At 36.2% G+C, this 26,879-nt stretch overlaps 1 protein-coding gene across 1 annotated transcript in view; it reads left to right on the top strand.

The window, feature by feature from the left end:
• The window catches only part of AKAP6 (A-kinase anchoring protein 6), a gene marked incomplete at its 5' end in the record, with an annotated part of 235,359 nt that overhangs the window by 17,610 nt on the left and 190,870 nt on the right, over positions 1 to 26,879 (top strand). The window contains 3 exons of the mRNA XM_081319843.1: positions 12,219 to 12,485; positions 16,128 to 17,933; positions 24,863 to 24,985. Of these exons, the coding sequence (XP_081175969.1) occupies positions 12,219 to 12,485; positions 16,128 to 17,933; positions 24,863 to 24,985 (2,196 nt within the window). The remainder of the gene's footprint in view (positions 1 to 12,218; positions 12,486 to 16,127; positions 17,934 to 24,862; positions 24,986 to 26,879) is intronic.

Below are 26,879 nucleotides of genomic sequence, written 5' to 3'. Positions count from 1 at the left end.
CACTTTATTAGAACAGATGGGATATTATAAGTCCATTACTGGGGACAGCGAGAAATGTAAATGAAAGCAGAAAGAAATGAAGTACATATGTTAAATGCACATGCTGATATTTATGTTCTTGATAGTGGTCACTGAAAAGCAGTTGTCAAGTGTAATGCATAGATTTTGTGTGGATGATTTTTTTTTATTTTACTTTAATTAATCATTTTCAAGTTATGAAATCTATGAAATTTAAATTAATCAAAAAGGGCCAAGCTAGGAATATAAAATACACTTGGAAAAATACACTTGGGGAAAAAATCAGTAAAAGATTTTTCACTTGCAAATAAAAACATATATCACCAATGATGTTATTTATAATTAATTTTCACTGCTATAATTTTATAAACCTGAAGCTGCTTATAAATGTATAGCTATCCTAAAACATTTGCTGAACAACAATATATTTTCAAGTTTCACCTATATAGAAACACTTCTTCCAGTACATGAGGCTACAGCAAGGTATAGCAAGCCTGTTCTGTACTGCCATACACAAACCATGTATTCATGATGTTTCACATGTTACTGATCTGAAATTTTGGAATATCTTTATAATTAAAAAAAAAGTGCTGTGGGGCCTCTACTGCTGATCTGGTTAGTCCCATATGGTCTTCTTGATGAGATCATTAATACACGTAGTGTGATAAGAAACTGGCTTCAGTTTAATTTCTTGGAAAAAGGTTGAACTCTCCATAAATTTTAATGTCATGTTTATACCAGAAAAGAAATCTAAGTAATAAGCTTGTACAGGGATGAACATGATTCTTCTACATCAGAGGAGGAGTCAATTATCCTTGATAAGGCACACACTTGCATTAAACAAACTAAGCTTCTTCATTTTGTACAAAGGAAATTGTAAGACATACTGAACAGTATACGGCAGCTTCCTAGAAGACAAAATTCTAGTCATCAAATGGACTACTGGTAGTATTCATGTGGCTGGTACTTATTTTTAGGGTACTCTCCTCACACAGCAGTTTAACTCTTCACTTGCAGGCCTGGTGTGATCCTGCCCTTCCTGTCCCAGTAGTTTCCATTTCACTGCAATCCTACTTGTCTGCTGAAGGCACAGCTGAATAAGAAGATAAAGGCCCACAAATATGGAATGTAACAGCTGGTTTTATATAGCTCATTCAAAGTGATGTAACCCCATTGCTTAGATATGAAAGGAATGTAACCATCATCCTTACAAAGATGGATGGTGAGGGTGAGGAACCAGCTGAGCCAGTCTTCCCCACTATTTGTGCAGGAAATTGCACACTTTAAAGAATCACTTGATTAAATCCTTAAGGGTAAGAACTAATCTGGCTGGCTGTTTAATCTCTCAGAAGTGTGGGGGGGGGGAGAAAATTCAATTTGATACTTTATTGCAGCAGCCTTACTGAATCTACTTTGCGCTTTGCTGAAAGACATGAAGAAAATGGTTTAGTTCAAAACGTTGCTTCTACTTAATCAATTATATTATACAACTAAAATGTCAGCTGAGATGTGAGAGTGATAATTTATCTTAGGTCAGAATGCATAATATTGGTCTTGAAAGTCATAGATGAAACTTCTACAGTGGTCTGTTTTTCATGAACCTTTGTATTAAAAAAATAAAACTATAAGAATTTTGATTAAGTCAGTTCAAAATACTAGATTGAATAGTTTTCATTTACCCTCTCCACCTCCAAACTGTTAGTTCACCTCCTTCCTTCAAGGAAATAAGGATATATCACAATTAATTTTGCTTTGTTGATATAAAATACCCACAGGGTAGTTTGGTATTTCTCCTGGAATGAAGCAGCAGGATCATCTGAGCTGAAAAATATATCAACATTTTATTCTCAGTTAGTTTACCACTATTATATAGTACTGAGAAAGCTAGCAGCCCCCAGTGTAAATTTAGTATTTTTCTGGTATTGTGAGTCACTGCCAAAGGGAAGCAAATGTTTCCAACCTCCTGATCTTGGTGCTCTGAAAAAAAAATTATCTCAGAGCTTTCAAAACGTCTCCAGCTTTACTAAAGTAAAACTTCTCCAGCTTTGCTTTAAAATCCACACACCATGTTTGCTCACAAATCCCAAAGATTCCATAAGGCACTTGCTTTTCAGTGTTTCGATTTATCATATAAATCCTGTAAATGTTTACTTAGAACTGTGTTCTGCACAGTTCAGCTGAGCTTATTACTAAGCCAGACTGCATAAATTTGCAGACATGTCAGGAAACAAATGCTTTCTCCAGAAATAAATCCAAATTTGAACCTTTATTATTGGCTTTGTACTGTAACCAAGTGACCGATTTATATTAGATTCCTTTTTGCCATCTTGGTGCACTGCTAACATTCTCCTGGAATGCATGTCAGTGACTAAAATAACCCAACTAATTTCAAGTGGCAAGTGGCTGGTGAGTCAGACATCTTTATGACAGAGAAAACATTCGAGTGTTATAGTAGCTCAGAAACTTCTGTGCAAAGAAACAGCTAGGTTTAATCTCAGGAATAATGTTGTGCTCACCCATTTTTTAAAAGATTAATTTTAAATTTGTTTTCCATACAAAGCAAAAGCAATTGCCTGAGAACTGAAAATGGATCCAACTGTGATTTGTCTGGATTTTACATTGGCATGTTTCCTGAATCGCTAACTCAAATTAACTGCTTTGGCCAAGAAGAAGAAGAAGGGGGGGGTTGTTAATCTTCTGCTAAATAGATGAATGAAAATTCTCCTTTCAAAACAATTAAGGTAGGAAACCTTGTAGTGGGAAATAATTAACAAAGCATAGATTCTTGAAATAGATCTGAGAACCTTAGTTTTTAAAGTGTAACCTTTGCAGATACTGTTTTATACTGTAGCCTTTTTAAGGGAATCACATTTCATATCTCTGAACTTCCCTTTAGTGCTTCATTCCTTTGCATGTTATAATTTCTGTCAACAATACTTAACATAGAAATAATTACTGTATTACAAGGTGTTTAAGGAATTAGTACATTAGACTATCTTGTTAAAGACAAGCTCCAACCCCCCTTTCTTTCTGTTTTAACAGCCCATATATCAAGTTTCTGTGGTAACTGGTTGACATTATCATGATCTTAATAATTTGTTTGATTAAGTATATTTGGAGGGTTGCCAAAGCACCCTTTTTTATAATCGGTAGGTTTTCACGTTTCTATGGATTCTAAGCTTTTGATAAAGATTCATTCTTCCATGATTAATATCAGTGAAAAATAATACTTATGTTTTAGCAAGATTTAAAACAGTGTTGCTTGGCTATTTATAATTCAAAGTACGATTAAAAATAGTTACATACAACTACATTGTCTTGACTATAAAGTTTGGCCTAAAATATAGTGCATCATTTTTATTTTATATTAACAAATTCATAATAAAAAGCATTGTTGGCATAATTTATTGCAATTATGTTATTAGTGTGTCTACTATATTATCCAAAGTTTACAGAAGTCAAATTAAATGAATAAAATAATTAGTAGGTAACAATGATCTAGTTACAGTAATGATCAATCAGTTTTAATTTCTATAGTAAGATGTGTTATTGTAACATTTTCACATTGTTTCTTGTAATAATGGATATTATTCATAGTATAGCTCTCCTTAGTTTATTTATATATTAAAGGAGAAACTATAGTTTGATAACAATAACAATAAAAATAACATCTGCCTATCCCAGATTCTTGGGAAGGACTTAATAAGTGGCTAAAAATGCAAATCCAGTGTAAACATCTGGGTGACTGTGCAACCATCTATAACAATTTTGTAGTGAAAAGGATGAAATAATTGACCATTTGATCAGTGATGCAGCAAAATTTCACAAACCGACTATAAGCATCATTGTGATCAAGTTGTCAAAATTTTGCCAGGGGTTTGGATTTGAATATAGCAAGAACCAATGGGTAGTTGAGAAGGTTTTGGAAAATGAGTGGGCTAAAATCTTATGGGATTTCAAAATTCAAACAGATAATCCCCTCATAATGTGCCTGGTATAACAGTCATTGAAAAGAAGAAAGTTGCTACTGGAAATATGATTGTTAAAAATTACAGAACTTGCAGACTGAAGTTGAATGTTCATGGGAAAAGAAATTTTCTGTTATATCAGTCATGATTGGAGCCTTTGGAACAATACCTTAGAACTCCCTTGATATTTGGAAATTTGAATTTATTGCACCTGAACACCCTAGGTTTTATTTTTTTAATACCCTGGGAGTCACCATATGAACTGCCTATATCCTCAGATGCTATTTTAATAATCCAATCCTTAGTTAGGACTTGAATTATTAAGTTTTCACCAACCTTTGCAAATCTAATTGTAGATTAGTCATATAATTTATTAAATTTACATACTACCCAATTCCCAATCACTCTGGGCACTTCAGTGGTAGACATAAGAAGATGCCATAATCATTGTCCTATTCTCCAGATAGGACAATGAAAGACCCCTGCCTAAAATTTTTAGGCATTTAGATTTTCCATGAGTTATTATTTACGCTTTAAATAACCATGGGCCTAATGATATTCTTACAAACAATTTAATTTTATCTTGAGATCTGATAAAGGATGAAAATTCTGTCTACATAGGACTGAATATATTTGATCAGCTTTAAATGGAGGTGATTCAAAATTATGATGAAAATGGAACTCTAAGAATATATGAGAATATAGGAAGGAGGAATATTGTCTGATGACGTTTGAAAATATTGTTCCTGGAGAACTAGATTTTCAGATTAATAATATAGTGCATATTAAGTTTTTTACTAGGCTTCTTAAGAAAGACTCATCTTTATAAAATGAAGATCATATCAGATATGCTTGTTTACCAGAAGCTGTGATAGCTTCAACATTAGATGTTTTAAAGAAGAGATTGGGCAACCATTTGTCTGAAATGGTATAGGGTTTCCTGCCTGAGGGGGTTGGACTAGAAGACCTCCAGGCTCTATTCTGTTCTATTCTATTCTATTCTATTCTATTCTATTCTATTCTATTCTATTCTATTCTATTCTATGCTATGCTATGCTATGCTATGCTATGCTATGCTATGCTATGCTATGCTATGCTATGCTATGACATGACATGACATGACATGACATGACATGACATGACATGATATGACATGACATGACATATTCTTCCTTGACTTATAATCACAATTGAGGCTAAAATTTCCATTGCTGAGAAGGTTAGTTGTTAAGTAGGTTGAGACCCATTTTACGATATTTTTACCATAGTTGTTAAGCAAATCACTGCAGTTAGTGAATCATGCGGTTGTTAAGCAGCTCTGGCTTCCCCCATTGACTTTACTTGTCAGAAACTAACTGGGAAGGTTACAAATGGTAATCATATGAACCCAGGACAGTGCAACTGTCATAAATACATGCCAGTTGCCAAGCACCCGAATTTGGATCATGTGACCATGGGGATGAGGCAACAGTCATAAGTGAGAAAACCAGTCACAAATAATTTTTTCAGTGCCATTGTAACGTCAAATGGCCACTAAAGAAATGGTTGTAAGTTGAGGACTACTTGTACAGCAAGTACAGAAAGGGAAATAAATTTATTTTTCTTTAGTTTCAGAACCTGACAAGAAAAATAATGTGGATTTGGTTGGGGGGGAAAATCCAAAGAAAAGGCATTACCAGATAGTATGTGACATTTGAAATTGCAGTGACTGTGGAATTTAGAAATAATCAGATTTTACACGGAGCATATTTTCCCCTCTTTCACTCCAGACCTTAGAAACCCTGCAGGATTAATATTCACTCAGTTATAAATAACTCAGCTTGATTAAAAGTCTTCTTTCCCCAACAGAGTTAAATTCAGATTGCTCTCTCTCTCTCTCTCTCTCTCACACACACACACACACACACACACACACACATACAAGCGTGCGCGCGCGCACGCACACACACACACACATCTTAATGGCGAATTCCATTTAGTTATTTGGGTTTTTATTTTCTGTTTGTTACTTGAACCCTCATTATTTCAAGGCCATAGTTGTCTCACCCGGAAATATCTTTCATTCCATCAACTTGGCACATTTCCTCCAGGGGCAGCTGACATGGAGTGAATTCCTATCTAGTTTCTGTTGGATTTAGTAGTAAAGAAATCTTAGAAGAGTCTGCTTGCCAGAACTGCACGTACAATGGCTGTCCTTTCAAAACAATAATATATCAACTAAGATATATCAACTGAAATTCTAAAATTTATAATTTTTGTTCAGTCTCTCTTACAGTATGATCATGCTCACTGTGTGATAAATATTTTATTTAATCTCTTTCTCAACTACATGCAAGCAGACATTTTGGTAACAGTTTATTTAAATCAGCTTTTCTCAATTTCCAGAACTGCTGAGTATAATTATTTAATTAATTGATTTATTAAACAAATGTATATGGCTGCCCACCTCATGGTGACTCCAGGAAGGATACAGTAATAAAAAGCTACAATTTAACCCCACCCACAAACCCTTACCCCCTAATTATGTTCCCTAATCTCCAAGCATATTTTTTTTGGAAACAACTTCATCAAAAAGTGTCTGACCACTCAACCCAATCAACACAAGCTGTAACATTGCCATACATCAATAACATCTCGGAAACCACCAATTGACTACTCCAGCCACATGGCCTCAGCATAGCACACAAACCAATTAAGGCCCTCCAAAACATGATACATAAACCAAAAGACCCAGCAGTCCCAGAGGAAAAATCAGGACTCATCTACAACATACAGTGTTGTAGACTGCAATAGCCATTGCATTGGACAAATAGGCAGAAGAATAACAGAATACATCCATGAAGACCAAGTCAGAACACATGAAAACTCTTTAATTTTACAATATATGAGCAGATTTAACCATAGCTGAATCTGCGACCATCCTAGATCAAACTACTCCAAAAATGCTAGAGAATTTCTGGAAGCCTGGCACTCTGACAAATGGGCCATCAGTAGACACATAGACATAAACAACATCTACATACTGCGCAAAAGGGCAATTGATAAGCCAAAAAGGGAACAAAAAGTCTAAAATTGTAACAACTGCAACCAATTCTACATGGGACAAACATCATGTCAATTAAAAACCAGGATCCAAGAACACTGGCTGGTACTCAAATACCACATTCCCAAATCCTTAATCTCTACCCACACTAATACCAAACAGCACCAGTTTGATTGGAGCAACACAAAAATCACCAGCTACACTACCATCCACCACCCTCGTGAGTTCATCAAAGCCTGGCACTCCACAAGCAATTCCATCAACAAACATATTGACCTACAACTAGCCTATGAACTCCTCAGAATCCAAATCAAATCCAAATCCACACAGCTAACAAGAGATAGCACTGACCCTCAACCAACCCAGGCAAGCCCTTCCCAACCAGCAATTCACCTTCCAATGACCCTCCTCCCTGATGTAACCTCCCCATCACAAGACCCATCACAAGACCCTCACTTGACACACCCACATCTGACCCATCAGAAGACCTATTGACCACATGAAGCCCTTATAAACAGATGAACACTGACACTGACATCCCCCAAACTCTGCTGAAGATGTTACCAAGCCTGGTAATGAAACGTTTGGAAACCAACCCCCAAGGTGGGAGAATGAACCTTCACCCTCATCCTAAACCCGAGCTACAGATATTTGCCACTATTGCAAACAATTATAATGTTAAATAAAATTAATTAAGGCAGACATGCTTAAAATATGTTTTGCACGTAAGCATGTCTTATGAAATGTGTAAGTCTCTATTTTTTGCAGAAGATTTAAGGATTAGGAACATAAAGCCATACATTTACTTGCGACACTCTTATACTGTAATTATGAAGTCCTGGAACTTGTTATTTTCTATTAGATTTTGTATGCTGTATATGGCTGCATTGTTGGAATAATTAAAACAAAAACCCAAAAAGCCAACCCTCCATTAGTACTTATGTTTTTTTAAAAAATGTGTGATTAAAAACAAATAGACCTGAGTAGATATTATGAATCCATATTTTCATTCCTGAAAATAAGACTGTTGAATTCACTTGGAGTAACTTCCAAGTAAATAGAGTTTGTCAGTGTTCACGTTTTTGTTGGAACAGTCTTTATATACTAGAGTTTTTTGAAGTTGGCACAGGGTTTTTCTGATAGATAGTAGCAGCTGTAAATTATTGGTTCAGCTGTTACCTAGACTGGGTTAAGTGGATAGTTGGTACAATAGAGGAGACAGGCTTTAATGTATTGAGAAATTCCATAGCTCTAAGTGGTTCTGTATAAACTACAGCTCAAAATTAAATCCATAGTTTTGTAAATTTGTGCTGGATAAATTATGTTTTTTTTAAAAAAAAACAATTTGTTTACTCAGGCAACTGGTATAAAGTGGGCATACCGGTAATTTGTTAGCAAAGGAAGTATTTTTCAGTCCTGGGATTTCTATCTGATTGCTGGATTTTGAACAAAAGATAACAACATGGGGACAGAATTTCTGCTAACGATTGATGGCTAGATTTCTTAAACCACATGTTTTTATTTAAAAAATTAAAAGGTAATCAGTGGTCAAAATTAGTAATATAGTTTGCTCAGTTTTCTTTGCATGAACCTAGTTTTGTGCTCTGTATACCACATGAGGATTTACTTGTTATTTACATGAAAACCTAATTCTAATTATCTTGAAGACTTAATACACAATGGCAGTAAGAGTTGTCTGTCTTGCCTAATATATCTTCCTAATTGCCCAATAGTATCTGATAATCCTTCCATTGTTGTTTACCTGCTAAGATTCCATTCCTGCTTTGTCTGGCATGCTGTCATGATCTGTGCCATCCTTATCTACTCTGATGTTCTTCACCTGCAGTGGGTTGGAAGCCAACCAACATTTTTTCTTTATATTATACTTTATGACTTAGTATGATGCAAGGGACGCGGTGGCTCAGTGGGTTAGGACGCTGAGCTTGTCGATCAGAAGGTCGGCAGTTTGGCGGGTCGAATCCCGAGTGCCGCGTAACAGAGTGAGCGCCTGTTACTCGTCCCAGCTTCTGCCAACCTAGCAGTTCGAAAGCATGTAAAAATGCAAGTAGAAAAATAGGGACCACTACGGTGGGAAGGTAACAGCGTTCCGTGCGCCTTTGGCGTCTAGTCATGCCAGCCACATGACCACAGAGACGTCCTCGGACAAGCGCTGGCTCTTCGGCTTTGAAACGGAGATGAGCACCGGCCCCTAGAGTCGGAAACGACTAGCACGCATGCGCGGGGGAACCTTTACCTTTACCTATGATGCATGAACTAAAACAACCAAAACCAACACTAAATAAACTAAGTGGTAGTGCCATGTATGAATCTATTCAAACAGCAAACCTCCCTTTTCCACAGCTGGGATTATGTAAGCTACATTACCTTACTGTATAAAAAGAACAACTGAAACAGGTTTGAAGAAAGGAAATCAGCAACTGAAGAAGGAACGCGTTCGAGAGACGAACGTGAGCATTTGAATATTGGATGCCCTCTGTGATCCTGGACCATCTTTCTGGGGATCTGCAGATAGTAAGCAGATTCCTGCTGCTCATATAAATCCAGGTTACCGTATATCAAAAATCAAGACAATATATCTTATTAATTTTTCTCAAGGAATATATTATTGGAGTTAGGAATGTTCAAAAGTCATGTATCGAATGAGTAAGGAAGTGTTTGTTGAGGTGGCTCCATTGTTATTGATATCCCTTTACCCATTATTAATCTTTTTAGCTTCATTTTTATAATTTTGAAAGTGTTTTTAATAATTGTCATTTGTGTACTGTTGTTTTTTTAACTTGGTTGTACTCCACCCAGAGTCACTTGTTTTGTGAGATGGGTAACTGTATCAATTTGAAAAATAAATAAATAATAAAATAAAGAAAACAGCAACCAACTGAATGTAATTTTTATAATATAATTTATAAATGTAATTTTTATAATAGTCTGTAGGCCTGACATTGGTACAACCTGTATATAGAGACAAAGGAGAGGAATATCACCTCTTATTGGAAAACATATTTCAGGACAGCCAAAATGTTTATCTTCTAGAACTCCTCCTCCATCTAGTCCCTAATAACTTCTAAATACTGATTCAAGACCTCCATAGAATCAGCAATTTAGCCTAGACAGGTAGGGTACCACTGAATACCATTTACATACTGATAGTATCTCAACCTAAATCAGTGGATGACTTATATTATCAGAGATATATCATGTACTGTGCCCTACAATATACCATCTACAGTCAAAGGCTTTATTGCTCTTCCCCGTGACTTTCATCTGGAAACCCCACTTAGATAGAAGTTAAACCATTGAAAATCTGTGGTCTGTTCTTCCAAGCATCAAAGGCAATTTTGATTTTCTATAAAATAATTTTTAATCAGTTCTGTGGTCTGGAGTATCCCATAGGTCAAATTAGGAGATATAGTAAATGTTTCACCCAAAAGAGTCTACTTAGCTAAAGGTATTAATGTATATACAGATATTCAAAAAATCTCCCATAGGTCAAATTAGCCGAGAAGAAGAATGAAAACACGTTTTCTAGAAATAATATGCTTATTACATTTAATCCAAAAGAGTCCAAGTAACCAAAGATATTATATGCAAATATTCCAAAAGTTTCCAAGAAGAGAATGTGCAGTAAGTGAAGATGTCCAAGAGTTGGTCAAATGAAACAGCAGCCCCATTTGAACTGAGGATAGCATTTTTGTTTCAAATCTATCACTGCAATTGAAAAACTTGATTCAAATTTACAAAACAGTGTGCTGAATTCTTAATTTTTTTCCATAAAAACACATTTCCAGACATACACATTTTCATGCAAAATATAAATATGGGAATTATACTCATGTTATCATTGTTATCTACACCAAAGAAAAAGGTTTAATGACTCTATATCTATCGATGCCAGAAAAATGACTTGTATATCTTATTCATATTCAGTGTAATCACTTGAGAAATTGGTCTAAAATAATTTGATACAAATACCTAAATAATTGATATATTCAATACATATGCAAACATGATATTTATTAATATGAATAAACATGTCCTTATTGTTTCAAAGAAACTAACATCCTTTTAATTTTTTATTGAAATATTAAATTTGGTAGCATACACATAAATTATCTAAGTAACACTGCTCTTGTTTGGCTGAGACAAATTAATGTACAAAGCCCTCAGTTAAGAAAATCAAGATGTTCACAAATATAAAAAAACAGAACAGTGATGCTTTGTAAATTTTTACACATGACACATGATGCAAATATGGCTTGTATTAGGTGCAGGACTTACCTAGAGGGAAGATTTAGAAGGCATTTAATTTTTCGATGGAGGATCAGAGCCAGAAGGAAAGGTCACTGAACAGAAATATAATTAGTTCTTAACATATAATCTAAAAACACTACATTCTGTCATTGTTGATGAACTATTTAGATATCTTGACAGTGCATATTCCTCCGTATTATCATTCTAGTTATTGTAATTATCCTGTCTTGATATTATTGTTAGCTGTTTTGCTTGTTATAGAGCTCAGTCTCAGCAGCCAACCTTTAGCACTGGATGTCATAAAATTGGAAGTAATCAAAATGAGTTTATATCAGAATCATGTAAGCTTTCTTATATACAATGTGATGTTTTTTCCAAGAAAGAATACCAATTTTTGAAAAACAACAACAGTATTATTTACTAAAGGATTATAATTATATTTACAATGCTTAAAGCATCTTTCACTGCTATTAGAATCAATCAGTTCTCATTAACATAACTACCTATATACACATTTTAAAAGAGATGGTATACTATTTCCAGGTTTTTAGGACAGGTCACTGCATTTAAAACATAATTTGCTTAGAGTTCGGATATTGATTTATCAAGATGCCAGTTATTCTGTCCAGTACAATCTACCATTAGTGCAAATGATAACAATTTTCCTGAAGTTCATAAAACATCAAAAATGAGCTTTTGATCTAATGTGCATATTAAGTTACTACCAGTGTGTGCATGCATATTAAGTCACTACCGGTGTGTTTGTGTGCTTGTGTGCACCATCTTTATACCTTTTTATATAGCTTTTATATTGACTTCAATAGGCTTTTTCACTTGTGTGTGTAAGCATATATAGTTATGAATAAATGAATGAATTTGAAATAGTTGTGGGTAATATTTTCTTTTCTCTGTTGTCACAGGACATATGTGAAGATATCTCTGATCATGTTGAACAAATCCATGCTCTTCTAGAGACTGAATTTTCCCTGAAACTTCTATCTTACTCAGTCAATGTAATTGTTGATATCCACACGGTACAGTTTCTTTGGCATCAGCTTCGAGTTTCTGTCCTGGTTCTAAGAGAGAGAATTCTTCAGGGACTGCAAGATGCCAATGGAAATTACACCAGGCAAACTGATATTTTGCAAGCTTTTACAGAAGAAACAAAAGAGGTATGGCCAATAAATATAAGAAATTTCTTTCTGGATTCTAAGTCCTAGAATTGTTTGCCTACTGAGGCCCCTATTAAAGCAAGTACTGGTATAGCAGTTTGCAGCAGAATCTTCTGGGTTTAGGCTACTTAAGCTAACTCCAGTACCAGTCCATTTTAACAAAGCAAAAACTTAACACTACATATAGTCCTTCCTTCAGAGTGACTGATCCAGGTGAAATGAAATGTATTTTATTTGATGTGGCTGTTTCAGAGATAACTGTAGAGCTAAAAGCAAAAAGCTATTGTAACCTTAAACTCTAAAGATAGCTAAGTGCATTGCTTATTCCCTACGATTAACACAGAGGTAGATACATCAATCATAATGATTCCCTTAATGGAAGCTTACAGGTTCACATTAACAATACTGTTAAGGGAATGTATTAACCCACAAGTAATATTTTCCCCATGATTACACAAATATGCACACATTCATTACAGGCAAGATTTTCTTGAAACTTGAACAACCTCTGTCATAAATCTCATTTAAGTTGTAATTTATTCAAAAGTGGAATATCTTTCACATACATTCTTGCATTCCAGTCCTATGGATAGACATTATTTTGGAGTATTTAGATTTTGCCCTATTTCACTGGTTCCATAAACTTTTTTTCCACCCCAAAAAATTTTTTGAGCTATTCCTATGAACAGCTGAAAAACCATAACATCAGTGTAAAGACAGCTGGAATCGCATTGTTACATAAGACTTCTATAAATCTGGTCCTTTAATTTAAAATACTTTTTATTATTTTTGTCAGCATATACACATCAGCTCCTGCATACCCAGGGCACAGTGCTCTTTTGAAGACTCACACAGACATAGACACAGAATCAGACAGACACACAAACAAACACAGACACACACACACACACACACACACACACACACACACACACAAACTCCTTTTCTTCTTAGGCCATCTTATGTCAGTATGTTTTCAAAATAAGGGCTTGATGGCTTGTAAAGGGGTATAATAGACCTTAAAAAACTGCAAATGAGGGTAACCAAAATAATCTGGAAACTCAAACTTCTTCTCTATGAGAAAAGACTGTAATGTTCAGGTCTCTTTAACTTGAAAAAAAATCAGTTCAAGAGGATCATATATTGAGGTGTATAAAATAAGAAACGATAATGTTCTCTCTCTCTGGAAGCACTGGGGTGAAATGGTCCAAATGCTGATTGGATGAAGATTTAATGCAGATAAAAGGTAGCACATCTTCACATAAAGCATAATCAGCTTGCAGAATTAATTGCCCCTTGGTGTGAGGAAAGCTGCTAACTTGAATACGTGTACAAAGATCAGATTAATCTAAGGCTATTTGATGTGAAGACTTGATACTTGCTCTAGCTTAGCTCTAGGTTAGCAGGCATATGCAAGGGAACAACTGCAGAAGACAGGTATCTCCTTTTTCTGCTTCTAAGCACCCAATTTCATTTGGTTGGCCATTGTGAGAAACAATACAGAATTAAAGTGGACCTTAGCCTAAAATATCGTAACTTCTTATGTTCTTAATTCTTGGAATTATATATGAACTGATGAGTTTTTAGTTCCTTGAGTGGACAATGTTTATCTAATGGATCACTACAAATTACAAACACTGAATCGTGTATTTAAATGGACATTGCCTTCTAAGCCATCAAAGACCTATGCATGACAGGGTAACAGTTTCTTAAAATATTGAGCCCTGTTGTAGAAATGCTTGGAAATTAATTCACTAAATATAATGTCTTTCACTTTTCCCTGTTCTGGCTCTGACAGACCAATATTCTATAGGGACTGTAAGATGACAGTGGAACTTAATGCCAGTGCTTCATGATGGGTACTGAATTTAATCTGAATTTTAATCCAATTTTCAGGCAAACACTCATTTCTATGTGTGTTACCAGATACTTAATTTACTCACAGCAATTGAGAACCTGTTGTTGAATATAAATTGTCAGCACAGAAGATCTGCACAAACCTAAATTTTGGCTTCACAATTCTCGCTTGACTTAAGTTATACATGTGGTTAATTTACAAAGAATGTGTCAGTACTGTTGGTTTGGTTCTTTTTCTTCTGGCCAACTACAATTTAAATAATATAAAAATATAAATCGCTTCATAGTTTTTTTTTAGAAACTGATTAGAAGCGAGTGGTTGATTCTGAAACTGAATCCATTCTTTTCCCACCTGCAGTTCCTAATGACCCACCATTTCTTTAGGTCTAATTTTGACTGAAATTCCAATTCACTGTGGTAAATAAATGAGTGCCGTGTGTCAAATTTCAGAAAAGATTTCATAGATCTGTTGCAGGGGATAAGTACTAAAATAAGGGGAGCCTGTTCCTTGCTCAATTCACAGGGTTACAAGCAGGGTCAGGAAAGTGTTACAGGATCCAAGTCATGGCACATATCAGGAGGACAACTATTTCACTGTCAACCTTGATGCTCGTTAGGTTTGCATTATCACAAAAGAAAAACAAGAACAAGTTGGAAATAGAGTACAATATTTGTCTCCAATATTACTCCAGAAACATATTTTAACCAGGGGAATTTTGATGTGAAAATGTAGGGAATACAATATTTCTCTCCAACCTTCTATATTTCTTTCCTAATGTATTTTATACTGCTAAAACTTAAAAAATATCAACATATTTGTTTAATAATCATAATGTCCTAGTATGCCTTTGATTTGAACATGAATTAGGAACTATCCTAAAAATTATACAAATCTATTATGGCAATTGCATAACAATGTAAACTAACAGAAATAGTGGCTTGTGATCTATTATAATTCCAAATCTATTTTTATGCAATTTTATAGAAATTTTAGAATATTTGCATTGCTTTGATTACAGTCTTTAAAAATTTAAACTGCTGACAAAAGAGTATTAAAGTTAAAACATTCTTTCCACGTGTATTAGACATTTTTTTTTAAAAAAATATCCATTTAGAAATTAAAGGCTTATTCAAGAATTCTTCCAGTTTTAAGCTCATGTTCCTGGCCTAAAGAAAGGATAAAAAACAGAAAATAGAAGCTTATCTTTTTGCTTAATTAAGTGGCAACTGAATAATACAAAGTGAGATTTTTAAAGACTATGAAATAAATCAAAACATTGTAATATTCAATATATGCAAAAAAGTAGAAATAATGTCCTGACTATCTGAAGTTGTAAGGATATACAACCAACCCATGTTACATATTGAGTTCTGAACAAATTAATTATTATTTTGTATTCCTTGCATGATAGTAATAAATAAGAATAATATAATAAAATGCCATCAGGTACAGACTTTAATGCATATGGCTCTATTAAACATTGGTTCATGAACTTTTTGCCATTCGCATTCCATTCAGTGTTACCCAGGCATAGCACATCACTTCTACATCAATTGTTTAAAGCTAGCCAACAATTGGACAATCTCTTCCATTATTGCATTCTTCATTTACTGAATTAATGTTACCCATTTTCAGTGAAATCTATAAAACAATGTGATAATTTTATGATCAGTAATGTTCTGAAGATCAAGGTGAAAGCCCCCCTCCCACTGTTCCTGTTTCTGAATTTGCAAGGTTTAGCATTATAGATTTTAAAAATCATAAGCACAACTGTTTTTTCTCTTTTGATTTTGTTACAGGACCGTCTTGATTCTTTAACAGAAGTGGATGACTCAGGACAGCTAACTATCAAATGCTCTCAAAATTATTTATCCCTAGACTGTGGAATTACTGCCTTTGAACTGTCTGACTACAGCCCGAGTGAAGATTTGCTTGGTGCTCTTGGGGACATGACTTCCGGTCCAGCTAAAATAACATCTTTTGAGTCTTGGAGCTGTAGTGAAATGGACAAAGCCTTTCCAGAACTTACTAGAAATGTGGGATTACTGGATGTAGCAACAGATTCAGGTGCTTCCAAATGCATTGAAAGTATTAATACAAAGGAAATCCACTTACCCTTGTCAATAGATCAGCTGCAGGGGGAAGGCCAAAGTTGCAAAGAACCATCAACTATATCTGCTGAACTTTCACTCACTCATCTTTTTGAGCACTTACCCTTTTGTAAAGTAGCTTCTGAGGATTCGGCTGTCTCATTTGGCCACAAGAAGGTCTTGGAAACAATAAAACAGGAGCCAAACCCAGTGCCCGCCAGTGGTGCAAAAGCCGATCATCACCCTCACAGTGAAAACTCAACTCCCAAGAGATCAATACAAGATGGTTGTGACTACAATGAGGATTCACCCACACAGCCCACCTTGCCCAAGAGGGGTTTGTTTCTCAAAGAAGACATATTTAAAACAGATATTGTAGTTGATGATATAAAAAATCAGTTCTCTTTGATTAAGACAGAGATCAGTAAGAGCACACCTTCACTGCTAGAGCCACCAGACCGATCTAAGCTTTGCCTAGCACTACAAACAGCATACAATAATTCCCCTTCTGCTATAAGTCAATCGTGTGATTGTTTACACAACATAAGTGAGCTCAAGTTTGCAATTCAAAATCATTTCAAAGAAAAGTCTATGGCTTTAGGTAAGTCAAGTGACAGTGCTAAAAGGCAGAAGCTGAGGTGCAAGAAGTCACACGACATTCCTGAGGAGGTGGCATCCTGCAGGATTTCTGAAATGGTATCAAATACTGCACCAACCAATCAGGTGAACAAAAGAGGAGTTCTGGCTTTACAAAATGGAATCTCTTCTGGCAGCATGCAATCCATAGAAGGGACAGAAAGTGATATGACATCAACCTCTTCTGAGCCTTATAAGGAAGAAGAACGGAATGGTCAGTCTGCCAGTGAAGGAGAACCATCTGGTTCACCCACTAATAGTCACGTCAGTAGCTTTTCAGCTGGATCAGATCCTTTTATATCTCCCTTCCCTCTTCTTCAAAGAAACAAGAGTGAAAAGACCCACTCATCTTCACCAAATAATGCCAGCACAGATGGTAAAATAGGTAATGCCTGGTATGGTTCTGATGAATACTTAGCTCTCCCATCCCATCTCAAACAGACAGAAGTATTAGCTTTGAAATTAGAAAATTTGACAAAATTGCTTCCACAGAAATCTCCAGGAGAAACTATTCAAAATATTGATGACTGGGAACTATCTGAAATGAATTCAGACTCAGAGCTTTACCCAAACTATCAGGTCAAAAAGAAGCACAAAAGATTAGGTAGAATTTCACCAAGTTCGTCAAGTGATATCATATCCTCAGTAGGAGACAGCATTGAATCGGGCCCTCTTAGTGATATCCTTTCTGACGAAGAACTTTGCACATTCTCATCTAGCATGAAAAGGTATCTAGAAGATAGGCCACAAAAGCCATCAATATGTCAGGTTTCTGATAAAAATGAAATGACTTTCACAAAGAAATCAGCTTTAATACAGCAACTGATGGAAGATATACAACATCAAGAGAATAATGAAATTGTATGGAAAAAAATGGAGGTAAGTAGGAAACTGATGATGTGGACAGACCTTTCTCTTTTTATCAATATATGGCAGCATAAAGAGGAAATTTGCAAAATACACTGATGCAAGCGAAGTACTACTTGAAATGTTAAAGCAGCCACATCATGCAAAAGATTCAACATCACTGTTTTGAAGGCTTTCCCATATGTGTGCATAACTGCTTCATTCTGCCGGTGGACCCAGAAGTGTTATCTAGTTATACACACATAAACACACAGTTGGGGAAAGACTTTGAAACCAGTGTGTCAAAACCTTTGATATACTCTTTGGCTTTAATGCTTTGAGGAGGATTTCTGTTCTGTTTTGCTTTGCAAAATATCTCTTTTAAAAGTTTGGTACTGTCCTAATGTTCATGAGTTGAGCAGGAAGGCAAGGTCTATAAGGTATGAGAGATAAATGATATTTTTTGTATTAAGTGTGTTCAGTCATAAGTCCATTCAATCACTTCTTCTGTATCGATGTTCAAGAGGGGGCTTTCTGGGGGGAATGGAATCCATATGAAAAAATCGTATTTAATCTATATGTCTTTTTATATGCATTATATGTTATATGCATTGGGGTAAATTTTTAAAGATGAAACTGCGCTGCAGAATTTGAAGAAATACAGAATAGGAACAATACTGGTAGCTTATATTGTTATGCACTTTAGTGTAGGAAATGCAAATTAGGTCAGTTTATTTCCACATGAAACCAGATTACAACTTTGAACATCCATAATAGCATGGGTAAGAACCAAACACAAGACTAAATTGAAACATGGCAAAATGTTGTTTCCATGAATGTGGGCCTACTGGCAAGGATCTATGCAGCTGCTGAGAAACACTAGGCTGCTGATTGTCTATTTAAAAAATAACACATATCCCTTTTATTCTAATGCAGAAACTCAGTCAAAATAGCAATGGATATGTATGGATGGATGTATAATGCATACTTCCTGCTTAGAGCAAACAGAGAGCAAATCACTACACTGTGTAGGGTCCCCAATGACATCATTGTAATATATCAATAATGACTTGATTTATTTATCTGTTAGGTTTATTTCCAAACTTTTCTTCAGGAACTCAAGATAGCAAACATAGCATTCTATTCTCTATTTTTTCTCCATAATAGCAGCCCTGTGAGGTAAAATTGGTGAGTTTTCATTGCCGGTGTCCCCAGTGGTACTCCAATCTGTTATCCCCTAGTACACCACACCGAGTTCTCTATACCTAAGGACATTTCAGGAAAGTTTCTGGTGTGAGTATACTGTCAGCCCTTCAAAGTGGACCAGATTAAGAAATCAAAGATATAAATGCTGACACTACCTTTATTATAAGGTTACAGGTACAGAATCTGAATATGACTGCCCAATAAGCATTTTTTTAAAATCTTTCTGACAATTTGAAAAGTCATGTCTCAGATACTTTCTCAAATTATATTGTGTTTTTTTTGGACTCAGATTTATTTTATCTGACCATTATTTTAGTTGGAGCTCTTCCACCTCTTCTTCAAGATTATTCCTTCTGCCCATTACACATACTTGCTTACCCCAATAATGGCCCTTGCTTGATACATGGACCAGTTTTGAAAAGGAAAGTTCAGAACATTAAAAATGGCTGAGAAAGTTTTGGATTTTTTTGAACCTGAACTCATGTGTATTCCAAAATTGTCCTTCCCTAAGTTGGAGTGTGCAACTCAACAGTAAAAAAGATGTGTAGATGACCTTCAAATATGTATGCATTAGTAAAATGTGCACAAAAACTGGTATATGAGTAAAAAGATCATATGCAAAATATATATTAAAAATGTTCACAAGAAAAATGACCTCAGCAAACTGTGACTCGAAAAGTAAAGTCAACTGAATTAAACAAAAGGTGCAGATTTTTTTAATTCAGATCTTCTGAAGACAGAACAAGAGAGTGAAAGTTTGAATCAATCTATCAATCAATCAGTCAACCAGAATAGAGCTGGAAGGGACCTTGAAGGTCTTCTAGTCCTGCTCAAGCAAGAGACCCTAAACTATTTCAGACAAGTGACTGTCCAGTCTCTTCTTAAAATCTAAGCAGCAAATGTGTAGCACACTAAGGCTATATATTAAGAAATGGCAATTAATAGCACAAGGGGAGCTTAATACACAGATTTACAGATGTTTTAATAATGAAGGCTTTTCTGGCTAAAGTCATCTGGTGCTCATCAAATCTGAACAAGTTTCAGGGGTTTGCAGCTATATCAAGATATTCTCAAGTGAATGACCATTGTGGTCAATTAGATCTGACTTCTAGACAAAAGATTCTGCTTCAGGCTTTATACTAGACTCCCATTCCTCTGCTCCTGAGACTTGCTAAATTGTCTTCCATCTCTTTGGGATTTTCCTCAGATGAGACTATGATACCTTAAGGAGTAAGTGAAATGATCAAACATGTATCCAATGTCACCAAGGCATATTAGGTATCAAGTGGATACTCTTCTATATCATGCTATAAACATATATTGATATTAAGAATGGCAGCTATACCTACTCCAGTGTAGGATGGCATTTGACTGAATTTCCAGATTATGTCAACTCAGTGGTGTAGCGACTATGCAGCTGGCCTTGAAGAATCTGTTAGGAATTATGAATTTAGCCCAAGAAAGCAGGAAAGTGTAAGAAAGAATATCAAGATTGCTTTGCCTTGACTCCTTTTGGTATAAGAGGGAAGAATAGAAAAATATGGTCAGACTTTCAATCCCCGTGTTACTGTAACCAAATCTATGAAGTAGAATTCTAGTATTCTTGTGACATCTGTTTCCTGACCTGATCTATCTTAACAGTTGGATGGTCGGGCTGCTGCTTGGATGCTGGATCAAAATATATTCCCTGTGTATGATGCAAGTAAATGCCACATTTTTACTTAGTATTGGTTAGATTTCTTACAAGTTCCTGAAGAAAAATGATTGCATGCACTACTTATACAGTGACTCTCAAGCAGAAAACCAAAATCCAGGATAAGTACTGTTCTAGTCAATCCTCCCCTATTCTTTTGTAATGGTTAAGGCAATTTAACAGAATAACAGAGTTGGAAGGGACCCTGGAGGTCTTCTAGTCCAATCCCCTACTCAAGCAGGAAGCCTTATACCCAGTGGTGGGATTCAAATATGTGAACAACCGGTTCTCTGTGTGGATGCTGCTTCCGGAAGTCCACTCTGGGCCTGGGCAACAAAAAAATAGCAACCGGTTCTGCCAAAGTGGTGTGAACTGGCTGAATCCCACCACTGCCTATACCATATTAAACAAATGGCTGTCCAGTCTCTTCTTAAAATCCTCCAGTCTTGAAGTACTCACAACTTCTGGAGGCAAGTCCACTGATTAATAGTTCTGTCAGGAAATTTCTCCTTAGTTCTAGGTTGCTTCTCTCTTTGATTAGTTCCTATCCATTGCTTCTTGTCCTGCCTTCAGGTGCTTTGGAGAATAGGTTGACCCCCTATAAACATGCTGTGTTCATAGCACTGTTTTTAAAAATGCTTGAAAGAATTTCACAAGACATGGCTCTGCAAATTTTCCATACATAGTTCACATTTTTTTTAAAAAAATATTAATTTAACTAGTGTGTGTAGCACACCCCCGAAGGGGTGGTGCTGGCCCAAGGGGTCTTTCACGTTGACACCTCTGCTTGTCAGGGCACGTAGCATGCAGTCATGGTCAGCAGCCACACACATGGGGTGATGATGGTCAATCTCTCTTGATGGTAACTCATGTGGAATGATGGTAGTCGACCTCAGGCTGTAAGAACTTACAGGGAACTTACAGGTAGTCAGTTCCTGATAACGGCAGCTGGCGTAAAACGATGGTAGTCCCTGGTAACATCAACCTGCTTAAGGTGGTGTTAGCCAGTCTCTGGTGACAGCAACTTGCCTAAGCCAATGGTAGTCAGTCTCTGGTGACAGCAACTTGCCTAAGACAATGTTAGTCAGTCTCTGGTAACAGTGACTTGTCTAGAGCATGAGGTACGGGTGCATCCCAACATTTCCTTTGGTTGGGTGCCCACCTTTTTCTAACAGGGCCACCTAACCAGACTAGCTCCTGGAAGGAAGGAATTGGGAGAGGGCTAGATATGGAAAGACTACAGCTTGGTAACTGATTGTTGTAAATGGTCAACTGTGTAACCAGCCATCTGCTAAATCAGGGGTGTCAAACTCAATTTCATTGAGGGCCGCATCAGCATTGCGGTTGCCCTCAGGGGGCCGGGTGGGTATGGCCAGGGTGGGCGTGGCCTACTGGGTGGGCGTGGCTAAAGTGCATATGGCCTACTGGGTGGGCGTGGCCAGCTCTACATCGTTCACATCAAGGGTGCCTATGGGGGCCTGGGCAGGAGTGGGACAGATCTGAGGGTCTCTGGCAGAAGGAGGGTGTCTGGGCCAGGGCCAAGGCAGTGGGGGCCGTTTCCTCACTGTTTCCAGGATGGCTTCATGGGCCGCATGAAACCACTTCACGGGCCAGATCCGGCCCCCGGGCCTTGTGTTTGACATGTCTGTGCTAAATCATCAGATCTCCTCACTAGTAGTCATTTTGTTAGAGTGCCAACAATATAAGCTTAAAATTCCAAATGTGCTCGTGGATGCAGAAAGTCTGGATAGTCCTCATATAAAGGCAGATAGTAATGAATAGATATTTCCAGTATTTGCCATAGGTTGGCATTTCATAATAACTAGAAGGCTATGATTAAGATTAAACAGTTCTTTAAAATCTCATGATGACTTTGCTGTTTTGTGGTTATTCCTCCAGATGGTGCTGTTTACTTAGACAATGACACTTCGGACCTGACAATGTTGCACCCTCTGATAATAAGTTTCAATATCTGGCTTTCAGCATTTGAAATAATTTTCAGTTTTTACAGTTGTTTTCTTTTGAATAGTCTCCATAAAAATTTATAGAAGTCATCAGAAAAATAGTGTTTTTTTTAAAGATTCATATTTTTTTATTGGAAAATGGACTTTATTCCAATCACAGGTATAGCCATAGTAACAGTTTCTTATACTTTCATCTATTTCTGAAATTTATTGTTACACTTCAGGGATGTTCACTAGAAATACCTGTACTTGTGATAATAACATCATGGCCCTTACTGTCACTACAGTATATTTTAGTAAATGTACTAGGGGAATGTTTACATTATTTAATAAATGATTCAAGCTTATCAGTTTTCCGTGTTAGTATTTTACTTCAGTATTTCAGCTTTTTAAATATTAAATATGTTATAAAAATGATATCTTTTAGTAAAATATAGGTTTCAAATTATAGATTGTTTATCATAGGGAACGGTTGCTGGAATTGGGTATGTGTAGTTTAATGAAGAGAAGGGTGAGGGGTGACATGATAGCAGTGTTCTCAGGGGCTACCACAAAGAAGAGGGAGTCAAGCTATTCTCCAAAGCACCTGAAAGCAGGACAAGAAGCAACGGATGGAAACTAGTCAAGGAGAGAAGCAACCTAGAACTAAGGAGAAACTTCCTGACAGTTAGAACAATTAACCAGTGGAACAGCCTGCCTCCAGAAGTGGTGAATGCTCCAACACTGGAAGTTTTTAAGAAGAGACTGGACAGCCATTTGCCTGAAATGGTATAAGGTTTCCTGCCTGAGCAGGGGGTTGGACTAGATGACCTCCAAGGTCCCTTCCAACTTATTATTATTAATAATAGGTCATGGAATGTTTCTATATTAAAAATATATATTTATCTATTTTGAATAGGATTTCATTTTTATTTTCTACACTATTATCCCTCTATGATCACATACCCTGAGAATAAATGATACTACATATCTTGCCCTTTGTGAGAACAAAGTTTTAGTTTCTGTATCTCTAACTAGGTATAGATTTGTGCAAAAGCCTCTGTGTATTGTATGGTTCTAGCATATGTTCAGTAACTGCAGCACAGCACAGCTTATTTTAACAGGAAGGAAGGAAGGAAGGAAGGAAGGAAGGAAGGAAGGAAGGAAGGAAGGAAGGAAGGAAGGAAGGACCAATGGTTATATCCATACCATACAGAGAAAGAAAGAAGGATCAATGGCTGTACTCAAACAATATTCATGGGCACTTTGTTTAATCGTTTTTAATTTTTGTATTTTGTTTTTTTAATATGTATTGCCCTGTTCACCGCCCTGCGTCCTTCGGGAGAAGGGCGGTATACAAATAATAATAATAATAATAATAATAATAATAATAATAATAATAATAATAATAATAATAATAATAATAATAATAATAATAATAATAATAATAATAATAATAATAATATGAAGGTTATTCAACTAGCATATGTTTCAAACCTAGGCGGTGCAACCAAATGTGATTTTGTCAGAAAGAAAAAGTTGGAGCAACCCCCAAATGGGAGTTCTTCAGCTGTCTGTTTCTGAATTTTTTAAAAATCCTTCCAGCATTGCACAAGAGGCTATGTAAAATGTGGGCAGAAAAATATATAAGAAATAAAGTTTCCTTTCTCTCTCCTTATCTATAATGGCTCCAACTTTGATGGGCTACAGGAAATTTTCATTGATTAAAAATAAATAAATAAAATAAAAATTACTTGGTGCTAGCTCTCAGAGTTGAAGTTTACTATTAGTATGTGCCAAATGCATCTCTCCCTCTGTCTCTCTCTCTGTCTGTCTCTCCTGCCCCTGGTATAAAAACATATAAATTTTCAAAATTGCCTCTAATGAAATACAGGTTTTCCATGGTTATGACATTAAATCTATAATCTATAATTTATATTCATTGCTGCCCTAAATTTTCTCAATATATGTTAGGCCCAATTCCTTTTCTCCCATCCTTTCTCATCATCAAGTTGTTTTAGTATACAGCTACTTACTGGATGCAGAGCTGTATTATAACTGTATTACTTATTTACAATGTTTTTTAAACAACTGTCTTTTCTTGCTTTCTCTTTTTCAAGGGGTTTGTAAGCAAGTTGGATGAATTCATTCAGTGGTTAAATGAAGCCATGGAAACCACAGAAAACTGGAGTCCTCCCAAGGCCGAGACAGACAGTCTTAAACTCTACCTGGAAACACACTTGGTAGGACAAAATTATATTGTTACCTAAATCAGTAATAAAGAAAACAAGTTTCTTTACTGCTATTCTCCTGATGTTCATTCTCTATTATAGATAGTTTGGGCTTTCCAGAAATATGTACGTGTATGAATTAGGAAGTCAGCCAATTCATGAATGGGGAAAAAGGTAGAATCCCCTTTGGAGGTTTTAAATGTAAATAGTGTAGAACAAATGCTACAGCAGGATTAAGAAGCCCCTAAAATAATAAATAAATCATATTCTTACAAAGAAATATAGTTTTTATATTTAAATATGTCACTTAGGCGAGATGGGAGATTTAGAAATTTAATAAATTGTAAACAAGAACTTTATAATAGTAATGAAGTCCTTTTTGCATTTTTAATTGTGCTGTCAGATCATTACTATATTGTACATTCTTATTTATTTATTTATTTAGAAAATTTATATAGCCACCTACTCACTCACAGCGACTCTAGGCATTATAATATGAACTTTATTATCTCATTATCTCAAAATCCAAATAATCCTGGAAGAAATATAACTATTATATTTTCATGACAGTATAATTATAATTGCATGGAGAAATTTGGAATCCATTGACAAAAACAATGAGGAATAGATTGATGGCTGGATGGACAGATAGATGTAGACAGACAGACATATGGCTATAGATGAAGAGTAGAGAGCCAAATCTGACTTCCAGATAATGGTGGTACATTAGTTTTCAATATCAGACGTTCCATGCTCAAAGCAATTAATTTTTGTTGTGTACCATATTATATGTTAGGGGAATTAAGCTGCAATCTTATATACATTTTCCATGAACTCAATAAGGTTTACCTTTCAATAGATATGCTACACCAGGGCTTTTCAACTTTTTCACCCATTGTACCACTTTTAGGATATGGCAACATCCAAGTACCACCAGTCACCTAGCAAGGTGTCAAAAACGTGAACAAAAAAAAAGGAAAAAAGTGATGAAGTACAGGTAGTCCTCGAGTTACAACAGTTTGCTTAGTGACTGTTCAAAGTTACAATGGCACTGAAAAAAGTGTCCTCCAAGCCACAGCCGAGCAAGACACCTGCCTGCCTGCCCAGTGGCGCTCTTCCTCCTGTCTGAGGTTTTCATTGTTGTGAGCATTTCTGTTGAGGATTGGCAGCAGGGGTGGGGTGGGGGGTGTTTGGATTTTATTCCCCCCATCTGCTGGGTGGTTGCAGCAGCTTTTGGTCACTTCACATGACCCTGGGACACTGTGACCATCATAAATATGAATCAGTTGCCAAGCATCTGAATGTAAATCACAAGAGCCTGGAGATACTGCAACATTCCAGCTGATCAGCACTTCTTCTGGGCTCAGCAGAAGTGCCAGGATCAGCACTGAGCTCCAGCTGGAGCTTGGCACGGATCCTGGTGCTTCCGCTGAGCCCTGACAGCCCTGCAGCTCCAGCCGTCTCTCACTCAGGCTTGTACGGTGCTGCCACCGGTTCAGCTCATTCCCCTCCCCCACTACCACTTTTGTAGGATGGTCGCATACCACCTGCCAGGTGCCAATGTACCACAGGTGGTACCTGTACCACTGGTTGAAAAGCCCTGTGCTACACAATTGCACACTTTAAGATAGAATTCAATTAGATATGCTTCTGAGTGGGTACATATATGATTGCATTGCAAAAATTTAATGTAGTGTCTTGTTTGTAGTTGAAAGATAGAGCTAGTCAATGCTTTATATTATATTAATTATAATGTCATCTTTTCAATTGATATTGTTTTGGCAGAAACTCTAATCTCTATTTAAGCAGAAGTCTATGAAATTAAATTCCCATGAAGTGCAGTGTCAAAATTATCCTGATAGAGTATTTGAAGGAGCAGGTGCCTGAGCTCATTATGTAAGACACA

The sequence above is a fragment of the Vipera berus genome, assembly GCF_964194415.1.
Source record: "Vipera berus genome assembly, chromosome: 1".
Lineage (NCBI taxonomy): Eukaryota > Metazoa > Chordata > Lepidosauria > Squamata > Viperidae > Vipera > Vipera berus.
The sequence above is the reverse complement of the archived record's forward strand: the minus strand, read 5'-3'. Positions and strand labels throughout refer to the sequence as shown.